General features: G+C 45.6%; 1 protein-coding gene across 1 annotated transcript in view; it reads left to right on the forward strand.

The window, feature by feature from the left end:
• Nucleotides 1-22,802, forward strand: part of PTK2B (protein tyrosine kinase 2 beta) — a 128,722-nt gene that overhangs the window by 79,098 nt on the left and 26,822 nt on the right. The window contains exons 3-5 of the mRNA XM_082656806.1: nucleotides 12,745-12,923; nucleotides 13,471-13,558; nucleotides 14,735-14,814. Coding sequence (XP_082512932.1) covers nucleotides 12,745-12,923; nucleotides 13,471-13,558; nucleotides 14,735-14,814 — 347 coding nt within the window. The remainder of the gene's footprint in view (nucleotides 1-12,744; nucleotides 12,924-13,470; nucleotides 13,559-14,734; nucleotides 14,815-22,802) is intronic.

Below are 22,802 nucleotides of genomic sequence, written 5' to 3' on the forward strand. Positions count from 1 at the left end.
ATGAGGGCTCCACTCTCATGACGTAATCACCTCTCAAAGGCTTCACTTCTAGATACCATCACATTGAGTATTAGGGCTTCAGCATATGAATTTGGGGGTGACACCAACATTCAGTCCACAGCATGCTTCCAGGCATAGAACTAAGGCCAAGATATAAACACATTTCAGGTTCTTGATACAAAACATATACTCCTTTGGTATCTGTCCTTGCAGTAGGATGGGAGCTCTCCGGGGCCGGGACTTTGTCTCATTCTCTGCTATATCCATAGCACTAGAAGGAGGCCTGATACGGGGAATGTGCCCAGTATGTAATTGTTGAATGCGTAGGTAAGAATCATTGAGAGGTTTTCTTGTGTAATTCTTGGTATGTGCAGAAGAAAATAGGTACCAAATAGACGAGTCGGCGGTTCTCCCTGGGGGCTGTTCCGCATCTCCTGGAGAGTGGTGTTTGGAAACGTGTACGGGCCTAGTTTATTTTGCTTGTCACGTTGTCATCATCGTCAGGATGACCAGGGCCAGGGGCAAGACATTCAGTGGGCCGCAGCCATGGGTGCTGACTAGCACCACACGACAAAGAACCATCGGGCCCCACATGCCAACGGCGCCCGTTGGGACTCACTGATGTGAGTTACGGAGCATTATAGTGAAATGAACACCCCAAACCCATCGCCCTGTGTGAGAATAAAACCTCACTAGTCACGCTGAAGTGACTCGCTCTGAGGCAGACACTACACGCCACACAAACAAATCAGTCATTACTTTAAGAGATATTTTGGTAGGAAGACTTTTTCAAAGAAGTTCCTGAAGTCCTCCTGGTTCTGTCCTAATGGACCTATCACATTCTTCATCCCTTCTAAATCTCAGCTTGGCATCCAGAGCCTTTCCTTGTAGGTTATTAGTAAATCCAAACATTTGACATAATAGTGTTATTTTTAACAGAATATTTTTCAGAGACGCCTCTTATGTTCGGTTGAAGTCATTTAAAAAGAAGGCCTCTTGTTGCCTTTTCCACCTGTTTTTGCACTTTCTCAGACCCTCACTTCCTGTCTGCACGTGTAGCAGAAGGGGAAAGGAAGGAGCCTGCTATCGTGAGCTTTCGCCCTAGGAACATAAAGCCCTTCGTGGCTTTCTTGCTCCAAGCAGAAGGAAGTCATTTTTCTCTGCATTTTTTCTTCTCCATGGCCACGACCTGACATCCTCCAAGGTTCATTCATCACGCGTCAGCCTCCTGCTGCTGCCAGTACCAGCTTAAGCTTGGAAATGGTCTCAGATCCCTTTCCAGAGATGGCTCTACTCAGCCGCCTGCACCTCTTCTGTGGATCTGAAGGACTGTTGGAAGTTACCAGCAACCATGGCTCCCTCCTTGACCACTGCTCAGCCAGTTACTCTGCGGGAGTGGATCCTGGTCTCAGGGCACCAGCTCCCACTCCGGCTGGGAGAGTCTAAGGAGCCTCTCTGCCCAGGGACCCTTAGACTCCATTTCAGGCTCTCAAATATATGTCTCAGTTATAGACTTTTTGAGTTAATTACTCCCCAGGATGGCTTGAGCTTGAGCCATGCTTATCCTTTCTTCTTTGTCCACCCATCATGACCATGGCCAGCATTTATTTAGCACTTACTGTGTGCTACCATTAGGCTAAGCTCTTTACGTGTCTGGAACCCATATAAACCTGGCCAGCTTGCTTTTCCCTTGAAGCCAGTCTCACTGGTATCACATTTCCAAAAAACTATTAGTCTGTCATGTAAAACTAATTGGAAATCAGTTTAAATCTTTACTGAAATCTCTTTGGGGAAAAATATCATTGAGGGATCACTTTCAAGATAAACAGAAAAATTTCTTAAAATTTTTATCACCATTTCTTAATATCCAATAGGGTTGGCTCCTGTCCAAAAATATCTTTACTTGCATTTTTAAAAATTCCTGAAATCTAGTCCACGAAGGCTGTTATCTTTCTCCCCTCTATTGCTCATGGCAAAATCCATTCTTTTTTTTTTCCCTCAGTCACTTTTTGCTTCTTCCAGTGTGTAAGTCAAGTTCAACTGGATTGGAACCTCTCTGCTTCACGCTCCCCCATTACCAAGTTCACACGATGGAAGTTCAAGAGTTGCGTGGTGCATGGAAACCTCCTTAGATAATGGAGGGGGGCAGTGTCACATGTTTATAATTTTATATCTGCTCCTTTTATTTACATCACATGTTATCTTATCCAATCCCACCCAAAAATCTCACGATGGAAGAGATATGCTCCCCATTTTACAGGTGAGGAAATGGAGATTAAGTGACACGGCCACGACCACACAGTCTTGGCCAGATCCAGTAGACACCAAAGCCTTGGTGATGTCACCAATCACCACACTCCTGATCTCTTGAACATTTTTGAATGTGGGTCACTGTCCCTCATTAACCCCAACCTGTTATCCAGAGAGCTGGCTCCTATTCATTTAATCATTCATTCATTCCTCAGGTATTTGAGGATCTACTTTGGGCCAAGGACTGGGCTCGTAGAGGATAATGTTGTATCTAAGGTTTGGCTTTTGACCTTGCATTTGAGAGGTTAAAAAGGCAAACATCAGTAATTGTCTTAGTTCTAATTGGTACATGTCTGTATTCATTTCTTAGGGCTGCTGTAACAAAGTATCACAAATGGGGTGACTCAGAACAACAAAAATTCATTGTATCACAGACCTGGAGGCTAGGAGTTCAAGATCAAGGTGTCGGCAGGGCCATGATCCCTCTGAAACCTGTAGGAGAACAATCTTTCCTTGCGTCTTCCTAGCCTCCGGTGGGTTGCTGGCAATCATTAGTGCTCCTGGGCTCATAGAGGTATAACTCAAATCCCCCATCTTTACGTGGCATTCTCCCTGTGTACATGTCTCCCGCTGTGTCCGAATTTCCCTTTTTTATAAAGACGTCAGTCATATTGGATTAGGGCCCACCTTAACTACCTCATTTTAACTTGATTAGTCTGTAAAGACCCTGTTTCCAAATAAGGTCACATTCTAAGGTACTGGTGGTTAGGATTTCAACCTACCTTTTGGGGGAGACAAAATTCAACCCATAACAGCATCTTGTAAGATGTGTGTGCAGACTTCTTTGGGAACCCAGGGGCGGAAACAAACCCTGTCTAGGCAAGTCAGGGAGGGCTTCCCAGGGGACCTCACAGTGCTAATGGGCCTTAAAAAGGATAACTTGCAGCTCAGCGAGGGGGAGGACAGGAGGGGAGGGGACCAGGTGTCCTCCAGGTGGGACATGCTGGGCTTGGAGAAGAAAGAGAGTAGTCCTGGGAGGCAGGCACTTAGAGTGCATCATGGGTGAGCGTGGGAGACGAGGCTGGAAAAAACATACAGAGGAAAATTCCATAGGGCCTTTGATGCCTCACGCTAAAGAGTCTGGATCTTATCACATAGAAATGAGGACCCAGTGACAAAAGTCACCTGTTTAAAGTTATCTTCCATCTCAAAGGGATATCTTTTTAAAGAGAATTTAAGCAGGACTTTATAAAACTAAGGCTTCAAGTTATTAAAATTTTAAGTTCCATCATTTTTAAAAAGAGGAGCATTTTGCCTTCATAAACCAAAGAGTAAAGAGGGTGAGTCAAATCAAGCCTGGAAAACAAATGAAGGCCAGATCCTCAGATGGGCTCCCGCGAAGCAGATCCCGAGATGCCCTCTGCAGGCAGGAAGCATCAGTAAGCCCCCGTGAACCTCACCTGCAGGGAATGACAGGGCAGGAATGGGCAGAGAGAAAAGTTGGGCTGTGACGCGGCCGCATCACAGGGAGCACGGGAGCTGGGATGGCCCAGCAGAGCTGTTCCAAATTAGGATGAAAGGACAGGGCCTTTAAACCCCCAGTGTAACCAGTCAGTGGATGCAGGCTGCCCCCAGTAAGGGCTGTGACCTCAGGCAAGGTGCAGGCACTTCTGGGGGAGGGAGTGGGGGATACAGCTGTCAGGCTGTTCCTAAAAACCCAGCCACTAACATGAAGTATGTTTCATAAGCTCAAGCGAGAACAACCAAAAAGCTTAGGTATTTTATAAAAAGAAAAATTAGGTGAACCTGAGAAAATCACGAGAATACAGAGATTACTACAGAAGTTATAAAATGTGACCGAGGTACAAGGACTATTAGATCAAAGCAACAGAGAAAGAGGCAAGAAACAGTCCCACACATATAGGCCCTGAATGTTAGATATCCTGCTGAAATCAAACTCATTTTCAGCCATACCTCACGCTATATACAAAAATCAATTTCATATTTAAAAAATGTGACTCAGGGGCTTCCCTGGTGGCGCAGTGGTTGAGAGTCCGCCTGCCGATGCAGGGGACACGGGTTCGTGCCCCGGTCCGGGAAGATCCCACATGCTGCGGAGCGGCTGGGCCCATGAGCCATGGCCGCTGAGCCTGCGCGTCCGGAGCCTGTGCTCTGCAACGGGAGAGGCCACAACAGTGAGAGGCCCGCGTACCGCAAAAAAAAACACAAAAATTGTGGCTCTGCTCCAACAAAAGATTGAGAAAGTGGATTGAGTAATTAATTGCTTGGGTGACCTTTTTCTCTTTGGAAATAAATTGTTCTGGGCTTGGGGACAAGCATCTAGTCCTGTTCCTTCTTTGTTTCTGGCCGGCAAGAGGAAATACCAGAGAATAGGGAGAGAGGTGAAGGCAGTTTGGGGTCTTCACGCTCTTTGATAAAGCCAATAAATCAGCGTCAGCCAAGCAGGAAGAAAAGCCATAGAAACCCCACTGTTTGCAAGAAAGTCTCAGAAGCTGTGAGCCATGGGCTGTCCGGGGGCCTGCTTTTCAGTAGCCCTCAACGTGGGTGGAAGGAAAGGTTTTTCCTGTAGCAAAATAGAATCCTGGGCTTAGCTAAATAACAATTGATAAAATGAAGACAGCTTTTTCTTTTCTTTTCTGTCATGTTACATATGGCAATTTTGTGAGTAGGTAAATATCTTATACTGTTGTTTTTAAAAGTGATTTATTCATAGAGAAAGAAATATGGAACTCATTAATGACAAATTGTGAGCCGTGGGCGGAGGGCTGGTTTTGCTGCTCCCACCATTTGCGTGAGAAGCTGTGTGAATATGAGAGAAGAGGCAATGAAGGGTGAGGGAAAGCCAGGGCTGATGCAGAAGCCTCCACGGGGAGATCGTGTCAAACCTCAAAGTTTTTTCTTTTAAACTGATTTCCCAGCCCACTCTGGGGCCCCCACCACTTAAGCTGCTTTCCTCCTCTCACCCCCTGAATAGAAGCTTCTTGAGGCGGGGGCTCTGTGTGAGCTCTGGGGCTCCTGCTACACTTTGCGGAATGCATACGTCATAGATAGTTGCTGATGGTTGGAATGAGGGAACTGCAGCTTCGTAGGACAAGGGCAGGGAACAGCAGGAAGGAGGCTGCAGCTCGGGGAGCTTGTCATCCTACTAGAAGTCCATGTCAGAATGGGGTTCACAGCCTGGGCTTGGGTGACCCCAAAGTTAGTGCTCTTTGTATGTCACCTGTGGTTGTCAACTTTGTCTCTCCCCAGGTGTGCCTGGAGGATGGACACACTTTACAGTGCAGTTCTGACCCAGTGCAGTTGGGGAGCTAGCACAGACTTCACAGGTTGAGGGCACAGTCCTCCACAAGACACCCTTCCTCAGAGTTCCCAGGCCACCCACACTTCTGACCAACTGGCTACAAATTTAGGGGTTCCCACTACCTCAGTTTCAATAATTTGCTAGAATGACTTACAAAACTCAGGACAATTAAAATTTTATTATAAAGGATACAAATAGGAACCAGCCAAAGGAAGAGACACATAGGGTGAGTTCTAGGAGGGTCCCAAACATGAAGTTTCTGTGTTCTTAGGACATGTCACCCTCCAGCTAGCATTACCAACCAGGTAGCTCCCCCCAGCTTCAGTGTCTAGAGTTTTTATTGGGGTTTAATGATGTAGACATAATTGATTGATTGATTGATTGTTGATTGATTGGGTCATCGGCCATGTAATTTGACTCAATCTCCAGCCCTCCTTGTCTCCCTGGAGGCCAGGCTGATATCATGTGACTCAAAGCTCCAAAACTCTAACCACATGGTTGATCTTTCCAACAAGGCCAGCCCCCATCCTGAGACTACCTAAGGGCCCACCATGAGTTACCTCATCACCATAAACCTCAGTGGTGAGGTTTGGTCCAAGGTGCCCATCAGGAACAATAAAGGCACTCTTATCGCTTAGGAAATTCCAAGCATTCGGAGGCTCCCTTCCCAGAAGCAAGGACAAGACCAGCCAAGTTCTTTCCTATGCAACATCCTGTCATCAGTAACCAGCAGGGTGATGGCGATGGTGGGTGGAGTAGCCATTTGGTAAAGCTCCAACTCCCCAGGAACTTCAGGTTTGCTCCTCCAGGAGGAAGCTCCCCTGCAACCCAATAAAAAGTCCGTTCAGTACCAGGCAGCCTCCCAAGAATGCAGTTCATGTTTAGAAAATCCCCAGCTTCTTCCTTACCTGAAACTGAAATCAATCTTCCTTTGAAAATCTGTTGGATGAAGAGTCTCTTAATGCATTTCCACCCCAAGGATCTAGAGTTAACCTTATCCCAACATCCCTACAACAGAAATTGGTTGCTTTTTTGCAGGAAACCTAGAAAAAATTTTGCATAAATTATGCCCTGGAGAGTTTCACAAACCACAGAGCAAAGAGCTGGATTCAGTCAGGCCCCTCTCAGAGGCTCTGAGTGGAAGAGAAGCTGAAAAGCCCCATCTAGCCTGGCAAAAATTACTTCTCATATGGCTGGGAGTTTCCCTCATCAGAATCTCTCTTCATTTTGAAATTATTTCAAACTTATAAAAAAAAGTTGAAAAAACAGTCCAAAGAACTCCCATATCACCTTCACCCAGATTCCCCAATTGTTCAAATGTATCATTTGCCGTATGTAGTAGCTCTATCCCTTGATAAACACACATACAGTATGCCCACTATCACTATTCTCTTTCTGAATTATTTGAAAGCAAGTGGCAGCAATACTGCTCCATCACTGAAAAGACTCCAGTGTTTATTTCCCCACACAAGGACACTCTTCTACAGAGCTATACTGTGACCATCTAAATCAGGAAACCACCATTGCTACAAACAGCTCTACCGTCCAAAACATAGAGCCCATTCAGATTTTACTAACTGTACCTACAATGTCTCTTTTTCCTGTCTGGTCCAGGAACACACATTGCATTGCATTGTCATATCTCTTTGGTCTCCTCCAATCTGGAAGAGTTTCTCAGTCTGAAAGAGTACAGGCCTTTTATTCTATCAATCCCTGAGGAGACCCCTCACCCAGGTCTCATGACTAGACTCATCATGAACTCTTAGCAGGGATATCTCAGAAATGATGCTATACCCTTCTCAGTGTATCAAGGTGGGAGGCATGTCCTGTTTACCTTGTTCTAACGCTGGTGATGTTAACTTTGATGACCTGGTCATTTGTGTCTGCCAGGTTTTCCTTTGTATTTGATTAGTGTCTGAAAGGAGATACACTAAGACCATGTCAATGTCCTATTCATCATCAGACCTCCACCCTCCAGTTTTATCATCCATTGATTAACCAACCGACACTGAGTTTGTTGCCAAATGGTGGTTTTCTATTTCCATCCTTTCTTCTACATTTACTAGTTAGCAATCTCCTGGAAAGAAGAGCATCCTCTTCTCCCCCATTTATTTATCTATCTATCCTAGATGCTGTTTTATTCAGTGGATGCAATCCATTCCTACCATTATAGACTTCAATGCTTAGGTTCTCCCAGACTTGGCCCGTGCCAGCCCCTGTAAGCTGATACTGCTTCCTTGTTATATGTCTCCTACATTCTCTAAACACTTCCTTTTTTCTAGCACAAAAAGATATTCCAGACTCATCTTTTACCTTCTTTGCCCCAGCCCTGGAATCGGCCATTTCTCCAAGGAACCCTAGATCCGTTTAGTGGAGAAGGGTATTTGGAAAGTAAGACTGGGTGCTTGGTATGCATTTGACTATCAGGGTGTCATTGGTCCCAGGCTTTCTCAGTAAACAAACCTCTCTCTCTCTCTCTCTCTCTCTCCCTCTCTCTCTCACCAGGAGCCCTCACCAATGCTTTTAATTCCAGTTCCTCACCTAAGGTTCCTCTCTATTCTTCCTTTCTCTATATTTCAAATACTTTCTCCAACAGTAAGAAACCTATTTCCCATTATCCTCAATATATTGACTCCTTTGCTCAATCCACCTGTATGTAACCAATTTCCTAACCACTCCAGACCTCTCCACCCCTGGCCCCACCTCCTCCTTTGATCCGCTCCTGGCTCTGCAGCCACTGCCCACCCCTCAGCCTCACTAATTTGACCCCTGGGCAAACCACCACCTCCAAGGGAAGGAAAAAAGAAAAGGAAATAAAAAGGTAGCAGAAGAGGAAAGCAGAGTTTTGTTTTGTATTTCCACTCTTTCTTTGTTTTTACGAAAGCACCAGAATCTATAAGAGATTGCTGTGTTAAAATAATGCTAAGGTTTTTTGAGTATTTACCTTGTGCCAAGTTCTGTCTTAAGGGGTTTTATCTAATTTAATCCTCGTAAGACCATTCAAAATAGATACTGCTATTTCCTCCATGTCACAGATGAGAAAACTGAATGCAGAGAGCTTAAATATGTTGTCCAAGGAAAACTAGCTACGTGGTGGTGGGTGGATGGAGCACTTGTAGAAGTTTGACACCAGGGCTTATACTTCTGGCTATTGCTGTGTTGCACGATGGCTGCCTGTGACTTGAAGGGAGCTCTCTGCTCCCCAACCCTCTCCCATCTGCAGAGAAGACAGATTTGTTCATTAACATACCACATAGATTTCAAAACTGGTGTAGCTTGGCTGGACTAATCTTCCCACAGAGAATAATGATAAAATCTGGACAAAATAAAAAATCAAATTCTCTTGAAGATCCTGGAGAGAGACCACAGCAAAGCAGAAGGAAAATCTGCTCTTGAGAGCTGAACTGAAAAGAACAAAATCTGCAAATTTGTGGCTTTTGCCTGATGGCACTTTCCAATCTGGGAGGGGGTAGAGGGGCAGAAAGCAGCAGCCTTACAGGTTTGAGGTGTAAGAGGATAGAACTTGGGGCTGGCAGAGTAGCCAGAAGATTGAGGAAAGTCTTGGAAAACAGGGAGCCACAGAGAGGGTGAATACCAAAATAGAAAATTTAATTTAATTTTAATTTACAGAAGTATCAAATAAATTTAACAAAAGAATAAATTAGGAATAAATTTAACAAAAGACCTGTACAACATATACACTAGAAACTACAAATCATTGCTGACAAACATTAAAGACGAGCCAAATAAGTGGAAAGATATACCATGTGTGAGGATTGGAAGACTCAGTGCTGTTAAGATGCCAATTCTCCCTCGCTAAGCTATAGATGTAACACAGTCTCAATCATAATTCAGCAAACATTTTAAATAGAAAGTGACAAACTGATTCAAAAATGTATATGGAAATGCAGAGACCCAGAATAGCACAATAATCTTGGGGAGGAAACGGTGGAAGGCTTACGCTGTTTGACTTCAAGATCTCCTCGAAAGCTACAGTAATGCAGACAGCGTGGTGCTGGCATAGTGCAGACACAGATCAATAGAACAGAACTGAGAGTCCAGAAATAGAGCTAAACTTATATGGCCAATTGATTTTGACAAAGACAACAAAATAATTCAATTGGGAAATGAAGGTCAACAACCAATGTTGAATAACCATAGATCTTTATGAGAAAAAAAATGTATCTTGACCCCTACCTCACACCATACACAAAAGTTAATTCAAGATCAATCTCAGAGCTAAAGGTGAAAGTTAAAACTATGAAGCTTATAAAAGAAAAGAGAATATCTTTATGATTTGGAGGCAGGCAAAGATTTCTTAGACAGGATGCAAAAAGCACTAACCATAAAAGAACATTTTGATAAATGAGACTTTATCAAAAGATGCAGTTAAGGAAATAAATAACAGGCACAGTACAGACCTAGAGAAGATATTCGTAAAACATATACAAAGTACTTTTAGCTAGAATGTATGAGGATCTCCTACTTCAATAAACACACACACACACACACACACACTCACACCCAAACACAAAGTGGGCAAAGAAGTTAAACAAGTACTTCACAAAGGAAGACATATTGATGGTCAATAAGCAGATGAAAAAGTGCTCAATGTTGTTAGGTACCAGGAAGATGCAAATTAAAAGCTCAGTGAGATTCTATGCATACCCACTAAAATGACTAATATTAGAAAGACTTGTATAACACCAAATGTTGGTAAGGAGGTGGTGTAATGGAAATCTCATCTATCACAGTGGAAATATAAAATAGAATAATCTTGGCAATTTCTTACAAAGTTAAACACTTATCTACCTTTGACCTAGTCATTCCTCTCCTAGGTATTTGTCCAAAGGAAATGACAACATACATACACAAAAAGACTTGTACATTAATGTTCATAGTAATTTTATTTACAATAGCCAAAAATGAGAGATAGCCCAGGTGTTTAGCAACAGGGGAATGAATAATATATACTAAATGATTCCATTTATAGGAAGTTCTACAACAGGCGAAACTAAGTAAAAGTGGGAGGAAAAAATCATTGCCTAGAATTGGAGGTGGGAATGTGCATGAAGTTTGACTGAAAAGGGATATGAGGGAACTTTCTGGGGATCTGGAAATCTCTTAATTGGTATGTGGGTTGCACAGGTGTATTCATGTGTCAAATTGTATAGCTAAAATTTGCACGTTTAAATTAATATAAATTTCACTGTAAAAGAAGAACTGTAAAAATTGATGATAGTTGAGTGATGGTTAGGGAGTAGATGGTGTTGTAGAAGAAGCAAGAATGGCAGAATGTTAGTAATTGTTGAAGCTGGGCGATGTGTACATGGGGGGTTATTATACTATTCTACTGACTTCTGTTTTCTTCATATATATTTGAAACTTTCAATAATCACAGGGGTCCCAGTTCTGGGGAAATTAGACTTCAGTTATATAAGTTTCAACTTGGGTAGGGAAGTCTCTACGTTTAAAAACACCAGAGCCTGGGACTCCAGTTTGGGAGTCTATATGGAACTGACATGGGGGCTCTGGATGGCCAAGTGGACAGAGAAGTACAGAGGGTGAGTGGCAAGAGACATGGGTGGAAATAACGACAAAATGGTCAACTTCCCAGTCTTGAACTCTTCCTATTGTATGTGCCCCTCTCACTGTAGGTACCATTGATCACAGCCTTCTTCCTCATTCCAGGACCGAAGTTCTGATCCCTGTGCTGATTTGTTACCGCAGTTAACATCTGCATTTTGTGCCTCACTTTCCATCTCAGAGCAATACTTGACTTCTCTGATGGGCACTGGCTTTCCCAATGGGGAAGGGATTTTTCAAGCTTAGAGTCTTTTAGCTTCACAACTCCATAGAGTTAAAGAGGGCTGACAGGAGGCAGAACTGGACTAAGACATGTGAGTGCACAGGCTGAAGAAGAATTTGGTGTTCTAAATATTAGTTGGACATTTTATTAGTGAAAATAAGAAGAAACTGATTTTCTTCTAAGAAAAATGGTATACCTTTCTTTTTGTTCCAATTAAGGAATTGATTACATTTGATTTACTACATTAGACAACTTCTTGGGAGATGTAACAAAAACATAAAATTTAAGTAATCCGGGGTCACTGTTCTTCCTGATCAGACAGCAACCCACCCTGCATTGTTCTGCCTTCGGGCTGGTTGTATATAGGCTAGGTGGCATGTGTTGCAAAGATACTCAATAGAGATTAGACAGTGCTTGTGAGTTTTTTAATTTGCCTTTGAGGGTACTTTTTGCTCCATCAGGAGTGGGCTTGATTCACCAGTTACGCATGGAACCACATGAGAAACCTGAGTTAAAGTGAAACCAATGTGATTTCAGAACTAGACAGGACCTTAGAGATGATAGGTTTCCAGGCAGCTGCCAATGGACCCCCTCTTAATCCAGCTCTGGCGCTAGGCCAGGAAGCTATGGCATCAGGTTGTGGGGCAGGTTGGCTTCTGGTCAAGAAAGCAGGAATAAGGAGAGCACCTAATTTCTTGTCAACACGCTATTTCCAGTGGCCATGCTTCTTGTGTGGGAATTGTGCCATTTAATCCTTAATGCAAGTCCTGTCCTTCTATCTTGCCCAGCCCACCTCCCCATTAAGAAGCTTGGTCTACTACAAGTCCTCAGAGTCCAGTGGCTCAGGGTTCAAACTCCCAGCTTAATTCCATGAGCTGTGTGACCTCCCTCAGTTTCCTCATCTGCCAAATGGGGATATGACACCTGCTCCCCTGTGTTGCACAGATTCAATGAAACAATGCATGCACGGTGCCCAGAAGTGCCTACTGCAGACATTCAGTAATGCTGGCTGAATTGGGAACCATTCAGATGGTCCTCCTTACACAGAGGATGCTGGGTTTGATTGGTTGGAATGAAATACAGAAGCACAGAATCCATGTTCTTTGCCTCACTGCGTTTTCCCCTTGGCTTCTCCTGTCTCCTCTCAGTTCCTCCATCTCTGTGTCATTTTGCCAACTTGTCCATTCATCACGTAGAGCCTACTGTGTACCACGCCTTGCACTAAGTGCTAGCGAATCAGTGATGAATACAACGTTAAGTCAGAATCCCAGCCTAGAGAATCACACCTCCAGGGCCTGCATGAGGACTGTGGGGGCCCAGCAGGCGCACCCCTGGGTCATGCCCCCTCTCTTCTCCTCTGTAGGAGGTCATCACCTCCATCCTGCTGAGCGGGCGGATCGGGCCCAACATCCAACTGGCGGACTGCTACGGGCTGAGGCTGAAGCACATGAAGTCGGATGAGATCCACTGGCTGCACCCGCAGATGACGGTGGGCGAGGTGCAGGACAAGTACGAGTGTCTACACATGGAAGCTGAGTGGAGGTAGGAGAGGAGCCCTGTGCTCTCAAATGGGGGGGGGGGCGGGGCGGTAAGTGCAGAGTGAGAGGAGACCCTGGAAGGTCCTTTCTTGGAGCCCTTTCCCAACCTCTGAGAATATTCTAGAACGTCACAGTGGCATTTTAGGTTGGTCCGTCTGCAGCGTCCAATGCATCTGTTTGCTAAGAGCTAATATGGGCTCACAGCACATCCCCATCCCAAGACGGATATCTAGGCACAGCCCTAAACAGGATGCCGTTGGCACTATGGAGAAGGAAGAACAGAAGTGCGGGGAAGAGGGAGAGCCAGGCCAAGGGCTGGTCTGTGAACCGAAGGTAAACAGCTATCATCAGAGGGAAAAGATGGAGAGTCAGAACTAGCACTGACCACCGTGTGCTGGTCAGCCACCCCTCTGTCCTTCATGGTCCTCCAGCCAACCACAGAGGAAGGAAAGAGGAACAAGTCCCCAGTGGGAGGCCAGGAGCTCCACGGGCAGCTCCTGGCATGACCAGCTTCCCTGGGTCAACCACAGAGTCTGAATTTCCTGTCCCAGGTATGACCTTCAAATCCGCTACCTGCCAGAGGACTTCATGGAGAGCCTGAAAGAAGACAGGACCACACTGCTTTATTTTTACCAACAGGTAAAAGCATTTTATCTTGTGGTCCCCATGGTCATATGACCATCCTCTGCTGGGGAGATGGAAAGACAAAGCTTAGATTTTGGAGGTCCCATTCCAGGAAACTTCTCTCGGGAACATTCCTTGGTCCCTGGTCAGCTGTCCAACCCTGCTTCCCTCACAGCTAAGGGTTGGCTAACCCCACCCCATGGACACATGGACTTTCCTAGTGGCTTTGGACTAGTGCCCAGGAGACCTGGCTGGGGAAGTGGGCAGAGCAGGTCCAAAGAGGAGGCAATGGTCTTAGCAGGCAGGCTCAGCCGTCTGACACACCTGTTATCTACCCAGCTCTACCGCTTCCTAACCTGCTATCCCTCGGGACTTAGTTTACCTGCACGAGGCTGTTTCTTCTTCTGTGAAATTGGGATGATAGTAAGAATACCTACTTTACAGGGTTCATGTGAAGACCTAATGATAGCATTAGCTGGTGCTGGTAAACCAGCTCTCTGATTTGTAGCACTTGCCAATTTCCATGGTGTAAATACTCCCATCGTGGTCTATTTCAAAGTACCAATATTTCAACCAGCTTGCGAAATTTTGGAAAACTTAAATAACTAGCTTCCATGAGCTGATTAGAGCTGCTCACCACACCCCTGGCTATAATGCACGTGCCCAGAACGGAACCCGGCAGGGAGTGAGTGCCGGGTACAGGGAGTTGCCATCGTTGTTTCCTGCCTGGCCTTAACCCCCTCCTACACCTCCCTCCTGGTTCACTAGAGACCAAGCCAGACTTTTCTTCTACAGTGGATGACATCTGTCACCACTTACCAACAAGGCTTTGGATAAATTACTGAGTCCTCCCCAAATTCCCAGCATCCTTATCTCCAAAATGAGGAGTGGGGGAGGGGAGCCTGAACTTCCTGCCTCGTGGATCCATGAAAGAATGTGCCGTGAAAGTGCTTCAGAAACTGGAGGGCCGCAGCCTGAACGGGATCACCGCTGCCCAGGGCTCTTCCTGAGCCTCCCCTCCCGCCCTTCATCTCCTGCTACGTATTTGTGCATAGCTGCGGGAGGGGGTGAGAGATAGCTCAGGGCGGCAGGATGGTGATCAAAGCACCCACCGTCTCCTGGGGCCCTGCCCATCGCAGGGAAACAGGGACCGGGGGCGGGAATCTGAACTTCGGCCTTTCTCCCTGCCAGCTCCGCAATGACTACATGCAACGCTATGCCAGCAAGGTCAGCGAGGGCATGGCCCTGCAGCTGGGCTGTCTGGAGCTCAGGTATGTGGCCTCAAGGCCTCTCCAGAGTGGGTGCCTGCACCTCCCCTCCTGTACTGGGCACTTGGCCAGCTTGGACTTTCCTCCAGCGTGGGAAGCAAGAGTGGGTATGTGAGAGCTGGAAAGGGACGCGCTGTGGCCGACAGAGGGTAAGCCCCCGAGGTGCTCAGCGTCTGGTCCTCGGGAGAGAAATGCCAGCTCCCTCTCTGGTTGGTGCCCCCTATCTTCCTCTGGCTGCCATCCAAGTGATCCAGTACATGTTTCTCTGAGCACTAGGCAAGTTTCTGGGAGATATTCGAACGCTGGGATTCCAACTGTATTGTTCACTGCTGCACCCCCAGCTCCAGTAGGTGCTAATAGATATGGACAAAGTTAGTAAATCATCCGGGGAGGCCCGTAAACTCACAGTGTTTGGGAGGTGACAAGTGTGTCTACAATTGATCATAATGCAGCAGAGTGAAATAAGCAGCACATAGACATACATATAGGAGCCAGTAATCCCGCCCGAGGACATCAGGAAGAGGGAATGTGAACTGGTCCAGGAAGCAAGAGAACGATTTCCATCGGTAGATACTGGGGGGAACTGGGAGGTGGGGGAGGGTGCATCCTGGGCTCGGGGACCAGTGGAAGGAAAAGAGCAGACTGGAGGACCGTGGGAGATGAGCTTAGGGAGGTGAGTTGGGGTCGATGGTGGAAGACTTTGAATGACAGTCTAAGAAATAAACCTTATTCTTGGCCGTTGGGAGCACTGTGGACAGAGGAGGAGGATGTTAAGGCCATGCTCTAGCACTTTCTCAGCCAAAGCAGCACCATTCACTTTCACCATCCACCAGGATCCATGACCCATTCTGCCCTCTCATCACCTTTTCTGTACCCCTTGTCTGTCCTAGAACAGTGATTCTGAAATCTGGTTGCAAATCATAATCACCTGGGAGCTCATTAAATTAGAGATTCCCTAACCCCACCCTTGGAAACTCTGGTTTAGTGGATGTGGATGGGACTTTGGGACATGCTTTTTTTAAAAAATTTATTTATTTTATTTATTTATTTATTCATTCATTCATTCATTCATTTATTTGGCTGTGTTGGGTCTTCGTTGCTGTGCGTGGGCTTTTCATTGCGGTGGCTCCTCTTGTTGAGGAACATGGGCTCTAGGCACATGGGCTTCAGTAGTTGTGGCTCGCGGGCTCAGTAGTTGTGGCTAGCAGGCTCTAGAGTGCAGGCTCAGTAGTTGTGGCGCACGGGCTTAGTTGCTCCGTGGCATGTGGGGTCTTCCAGGAGCAGGGCTTGAACCTGTGTCCCCTGCAGTGGCAGGCAGATTCTTAACCACTGCGCCACCAGGGAAGTCCCAGGACATGCATTTTTGACAAGTCTTCCAGATGATTTAGAGACAGTTAGCCTCGTATGAGGTGATGGTTCCAGGGTGAGTCTTGCCCTATCTGTGACCTTAAAGGTATAGAGAATAGGACTCTGCTGCTGCTTCTGCTAAGTTGGGGGGCATTGAGGAATTCTGGCTCCCATCCTCGATCTCAGAGAGAGTGCTGAGGGGTCCCCCAGGGAGAGCCGTGGGATGGGAAGGGGGGGCTTCTGAAACTGCTGGCATCTGTGACAGAATAGGTCAAGGACAGCCTCGGAGGGCTCCTCCTTGCTTTCCTACTTGGTGGCTGTCTCAACAAGCCAGGGGACACAAGGGTCCCCTGCACAGAGGAAGTCTGCACCCCTGATGCCAGTTGGAAGACAGACCACCTCGCCGCAGTTGGCAGTGGTCCTGGGAGTTGCGTGCTGCTGGTTCGGGGGCTCTCCGCGAAGTTTACCTTATCACATGTGCCGTTTATGCCTTCCAAGACCATCACAGCATTGCAACTTACACACGCCTATCTTCTCCTCTGAAATTAGACAACTCAAAAAAGCCCACCTTTACCTTTTTGTTTGTGGATCTCATACCCAGATCTCCATTGTCACTTTGAGACTCTGATCACTGAAGTCACTATCAAAATACCATCACTTAGTAGTAAAATAGCAACATAGAGAAGACCCATGAGCATCCTAGTTCATGTTCTTCTTTCCTCGAATCACCCCCAAACTATCATTGGTTGTAATAATAATGACTATCATTATTTAGCACCGGGCACTGGGCTAAATACACTGGAGGACAAAGTGCGCCAACTGACCTGGCTCCATTTATGGTCTTATAAGGAGTGGATAGTCTCTTGGTGTTGGCTGTCTTATCAACTCAGGATTATTCCAAAACCCATGCTTGTTTTACGACAGGGATGTATTATTTCACATCTCCCCTAGCCTGATGAGCAGAGTCAGATGAATGTTCCTATTCTTACGGGCTGACCTTTGAGATACAAAGATATATATTCGGGAAAGGATATGGAAAACACCTATTTTGTAAACTTCATAGATTTCCAAGCCTATCATTTTTAAAGTTGAATACAAAGCTATCCATTATCATGGACTATTTTAAAGTCAAGTTATGACTATTTCTAACCAAGAGAGACAGATACATTTCTGAAAATCAGGCCGTAATGCAGAATTTTCCAAGGCTGTGACTTTTTTCCTGAAAAGATTCCAGAGTGCAGTCTATCTACAGATTATGGGGAAAAGTCCTGTTAACATTGTTGTGTCACCTGCCTACCGATAATATGGTGTCACCAGAAAAAAGAAAATGTATTCTTTCCTAGCTTAAGAAAGAAGTATGGTATATGCACAAGATATGAGATTGCCAAGATGAAACCTCAATGGACTCAATTCATAGCGAGGAGCCATTGGGCATAATGATGAAGAGCAAAGGGTCTGAAGCTGGGCTGCCTGAATTTGCATCCTGGGTCTTCCACTTACTGGGCAAGTTACTTCATCTCCCTGTGTCTCAGTTCCTTCATCTGTAAAATGGGAAGGATGATAATGGTAGCAACCCTACAGGCTTGTTATGAGGAATAAATGAGTTAACATATTTAAAGTAGTTAGAACAGTGATAGAGACGGAAGTATTCACTAGTTATTCATCATTTGTACCAATTAATTTTTTCTCTTTACCTTTATGTTGTTGTTTATTTACTTTAGTTGACTTTATTTTTTAGAACAGTTTTAGGTTCACAGCAAAATTGAGTGGAGGGTACAGAGATTTCCCATAAGCCCCCGTCCCCATCAACATCTGCCACCCGCATGGTTCATTCATTACAATTGATGAACCTACATTTACACATAGTGATTACTCGAAGCCTAGGGTTTACCTAGGGTTTAGTTTACCCTAGGGTTTACCCTAGGGTTCACTCTTGGTATTGTACATTCTATGGGTTTTGACACGTGTACAGTGACAATGTATCTACCATTACGGTATCTTAAAGAACAGTTTCCCTGCCCTAAAGCTCCCCTGTGCTCCACCTATTCCTCCCTCCCTCCCCTCCCAACCCCTGAAAACCACTCATCTTTTACTGTCGTCATATTTGGCCTTTTCCAGGATGTCATATAGTTGGAATCATACTTAATTAATTTTTTTGTTGATTTACTGGAAGTGCTTTATTTTTTATTTTTTGCGGTACGCGGGCCTCTCACTGTTGTGGCCTCTCCCGTTGCGGGGCACAGGCTCCGGACGCGCAGGCTCAACGGCCATGGCTCACGGGCCCAGCCGCTCCGCGGCATGTGGGATCTTCCCAGACCGGGGCATGAACCCGTGTTCCCTGCATCGGCAGGCGGACTCTCAACCACTGCGCCACCAGGGAAGCCCCCTTACTGGAAGTGCTTTATAAATGCCAAATATTTTCTCTAAATATCCCCCTATGAATTAAAGTGTGAAATTCATGGCCCACGTGCTGGAGTTCCCTCGCAGTCTGAGGAACCAAATAGCCTCCCCCTCACCAGAGGCATCCAGGACTATTGTCCACTCCCAGCAGAGCTCCAGAACACTCTGACCTAAAAACTCAGAGCGAATGTGTAACCCAACAGCAGTTAGCGAGTAACGGATAATAAGAAAAGATTAGAGAAAGAACACTCGGCTTGTTTCAAAAGGCATTTTATCTCATAGTTGATGTATAAATGTTCGTGATAAGTTAATACTTGTATTGCTTTTCTTTCCTTTCTGCTGTCCTTACCTGAGTATCAGTCAGGGGCCTGTGCCTGCCCAGAGGCCCTGCTGTCCACCTGGAGTTTGCCAGGCACAGGGGTGGACCAGGCTGCGGAGAACCAGCCAGGCACTTAGAGGGTACTCGGAGCAGGTGCAGCCTCATTCAAGGATGGCAGCCGGGGCAGGTTGGGGATCACTGACAGCAGCTGAGACGGGGCTCAGCACAGAAGATTGGGAAGATGAGTCTCAGGCGAGAGGGTCCATCTGATGAGGGGCGGTGACTGCTTCTCCCGGCCATCTCAGTGATGTTCAACAGCTCCAAACATTAGGGACACAGATCACAGCACACTCGAGTGACTGGGCACCTTTGTCAAAAGTTACACAGGGCTTCCCTGGTGGCGCAGTGGTTGAGAGTCCGCCTGCTGATGCAGGGGACACGGGTTCGTGCCCCGGTCCGGGAGGATCCCACATGCCGCGGAGCGGCTGGGCCCGTGAGCCAGCCATGGCCGCTGAGCCTGCGCGTCCGGAGCCTGTGCTCCGCAACAGGAGAGGCCACAACAGTGAGAGGCCCGCGTTACACAATACATGATCTTTAGTGCATGAGAGAAGGGCCATCGGTGATATAGGCAGTAAGCTGGATTTCTAGAGGTTGGGATGGTGTAGATGTGTTATCTTCCTTTTTCCTAATAAAAAACTTTTCCACTCACCACCTCCTTAATCATTCTAAAACTGCTGTTATTTTTCATGCTTTTTAATTCCTCAGTGTTCATTTCCAAATTTGTTTACCTTTCCATTTAGCCAACCCCAATTTTTTTTTTTTTTTTTTTTTACTAAGGCTTATTTAAATACCCCAGTCCTCAGAATTCTTTCATCCATCCCCAGTCTCAAAACTCATTCATTCATTCATTCGTTATCGTAAACCAGGAGTGACATTAACAGACCGCTGTCACCTGGGACTGGGAAGCAGATGTCACTTCCTCAGTGGGTGGTGCATCCCCTCTGCGTGGAATACTCGCCTAGTACCCCTTTTCAGCCTGATAAACTCTTCTTTGTTCTGACAGCTTTAGAAAATGCACTGAGCCAGGGTTGCCTGCTTGCCCTCTACATTCATAGAAAAGCTCAGAGGACACCTGTGAAATGTCGGCAATAAGCAGGGTGGCCCTGGGCTCTTCCTGCAGAGCAGCCTCAAGGGTCTCTCCACCTCGAAACCTTCCCCTTCCCTGTGCCCACCCCGCCCGTCCTACCCTGCAGGGATCTGCCGTACTTACGCGGCAGGCGCCCAGTTGTTCACATCCACTAGTCTGAAATCTATCAAACCTTGGAACTCACGGTTGGTGCCGCCTTCACCTGGCACACGGTGAGAGCACAGTATGTATTTGAATGAAGGGATAACCCTGAAAGATCTCAATTCCTCTTCTCTGGTGGACACGTGCTAACATTTATTCTGTTAGAATCCCATAACTGCGTGCAGCAAGCCAATTCGTTCAGTTACCTGGGAGTACATTTTGCAGCTCACTCAACCCAGGAGGAAATGCGAGTGGCCGTGCTGCCTGCTGTGGAAGCTGCACAGGCGTGCTCTGAGGTCTCCTATGAATGCGGAGAGCCGCAGGGAACACTGGCTCAGAAAACTTTCTAAAGCTGCCATGACTGACTGGAAATTTTGGATCTTAACTGCAAGTGCCTTCGGGTGGAAGTAAGAGGAAAACGATCTTCCATCCAGGGAAGAGCCCTGGATGAGTTCCTCGTGCCCTATACTGAATGTCACCCCTGTTCACCTGTTGTCTGATTTCCAGAGTGCAGATCTGCCCTTACTCAGCTAGAACACTCCTCCAGCATCTGCAGTCCCGCTCTGTCAGGCACCCGGTCGCAAGAAGTGGGGTTAGGGAAGAGCCACTCTTTCTAGTTTCCCAAGTTCTCCCCTTGGATCAGGTTCCCAGGGGTTCCCAGCCTCAGCAAGAGGGACATTTGGGGCTGGATAGTTCCTTGTTGTGGGGACCATCCTATGCATTGTAGTATATTTAGCTGCATTCCCGGCTTTTACACAGTAGATGCTGGTAGGACCACCCCTCATCCCAACCAGCTGTGACTAAAAAAAGATCTCCAGACATTGACAACTGTTTCCAGGCTGGGGAGAGGGTGCAAAATTGCCTCTGGTTGAAAACCACTGAATTAGACCATTGGAAGGTCATACACTCAGACCACATTTAGTCAGGCCCTCCTACTCTCACATTTACTGAATTGTGCTCTAATGTTATACGATTGGTATTTACCAGAATTGCAGCAGGAGGAAAAAACCATGAAATTGGCTTCACATTTTTTTGGTAGAATGAGTGTTACGACTATTAGTTTTCTTTCGATCAGTGGCTTTTCACGCTTTTTAATTTAAGAAATGCAGTCCTTGTTTTATGGTCAATATTATCTCCTGATGAGCTAAGCACTTGGCGAGGTATTCTGTCCACTACCCTGGCTGCCAGGGCAACCAGCCCAAGCCACAGATTGGCACATTTTTTTTATCTCATTTACCTCATTGCCTGGTTTCTTTCTAACTCTATTTTGTTTAAATATGTTTCAAAACTGTATCTTAGGGACTTCCCTGGTGGTCCAGTGGTTAAGACTCTGGGCTCCCAATGCAGGGAGCACAGGTTCCATCCCTGGTCGGGGAACTGAGATGCTGCATGCCACACAGTGCAGCCAAAAGAAACCCAAAAAGAACAACAGCAACAAAAAATGAAAAAAAAAAACTATCCTTGCATCTTTTCTTAGAAGGAGATAGACTAGAAATACATTTCAATATTGTGAAGTATAATTCAACAATATTTACTGAGCTGTCATTAAATATTATTACTCCCTGAAACTCATTTTAATGTACTTGTCTTTGATTCTGTAAGAGAAATTTTATAGGAAACTTTTTATCTTTTGCTTTCCCTCCATTCCAACTGCTGGCATTTGGAATAACTGGGCCTGCCCCAGCTGGAAAGAACCACTTGTCTTCCTGTGCCCCTCTCACCACAGAGCCAGTTTTTCTTCCTCATTCTTACTTTGCATCACTTTTTGTCATCTGAGTGAAGCAGTTGAAGTAATTGAGGACAATGCCCTGGTGTGTGTGTGTGTGTGTGTGCGTTCACCCGCGTGTGTGCACGTGTGTGTGTGTGCACGTGTGTGTGTGTGTGTGTGTGTTGGGGACTATAAGAAGAGAACGGACCATAATGAAGAGAGAAGTGATGATAAAAGAATTGCCTTCAAGTATATGGCATCTAGGAAAGGATTAAAGTTAGTCTCCGTAGCTCCAGGGGCCTAATGAGAGGACGGGAAACGAATGAAGAACTTACTACATAGGGGAAACGTGTAGCCATGGAGGAGGCCATCTCAGCAGGGAGTGAACGCAGAAAACTCGTGCATTACGATGGTTTGACTAATCTCACTGCCTTAAATTTTTTTTCAGGTAAAAAGGTAATACCTGTTCAGTGTGGAGTATTTGGGACATGTAGAAAGGGGGAAAAAAATGACTAAAATCATTTGAAATTTCATTAGCCAGAGATAACCTCCATTAACAGGGTAGATCCAGTCAGGTTTTTTCCAATGCATTTTTTTCTCTAAAATTGAGACCATAATTATTAAAAGATAACTACTTGATTGACAATATATTCAAAAATACCATTTATTAAAAATTGTTAAGGACATAGCACTACATGTTTTAAGTTTTTATTGGAGATCTCTTCTATGATTTCACGCTTTAGATATTCTTCTCAATCCCATGATTTGGGAATATTTCCCTAGCTTTTCTTCTAGTTTTAAAATAGTTTCATTATTAACATTTTCCCCTTTAATCCGTTTAGAATAAAGTACGAGGTGAGGATCTAACCTTACTCTTTTCTAAACACTGTGAATTATGTAAATTTATTGCTTTTGAATCATAAGTTGCT

Source organism: Grampus griseus (genome assembly GCF_964374135.1).
Source record: "Grampus griseus genome assembly, chromosome: 6".
In the NCBI taxonomy this organism is placed as follows: Eukaryota; Metazoa; Chordata; class Mammalia; order Artiodactyla; family Delphinidae; genus Grampus; species Grampus griseus.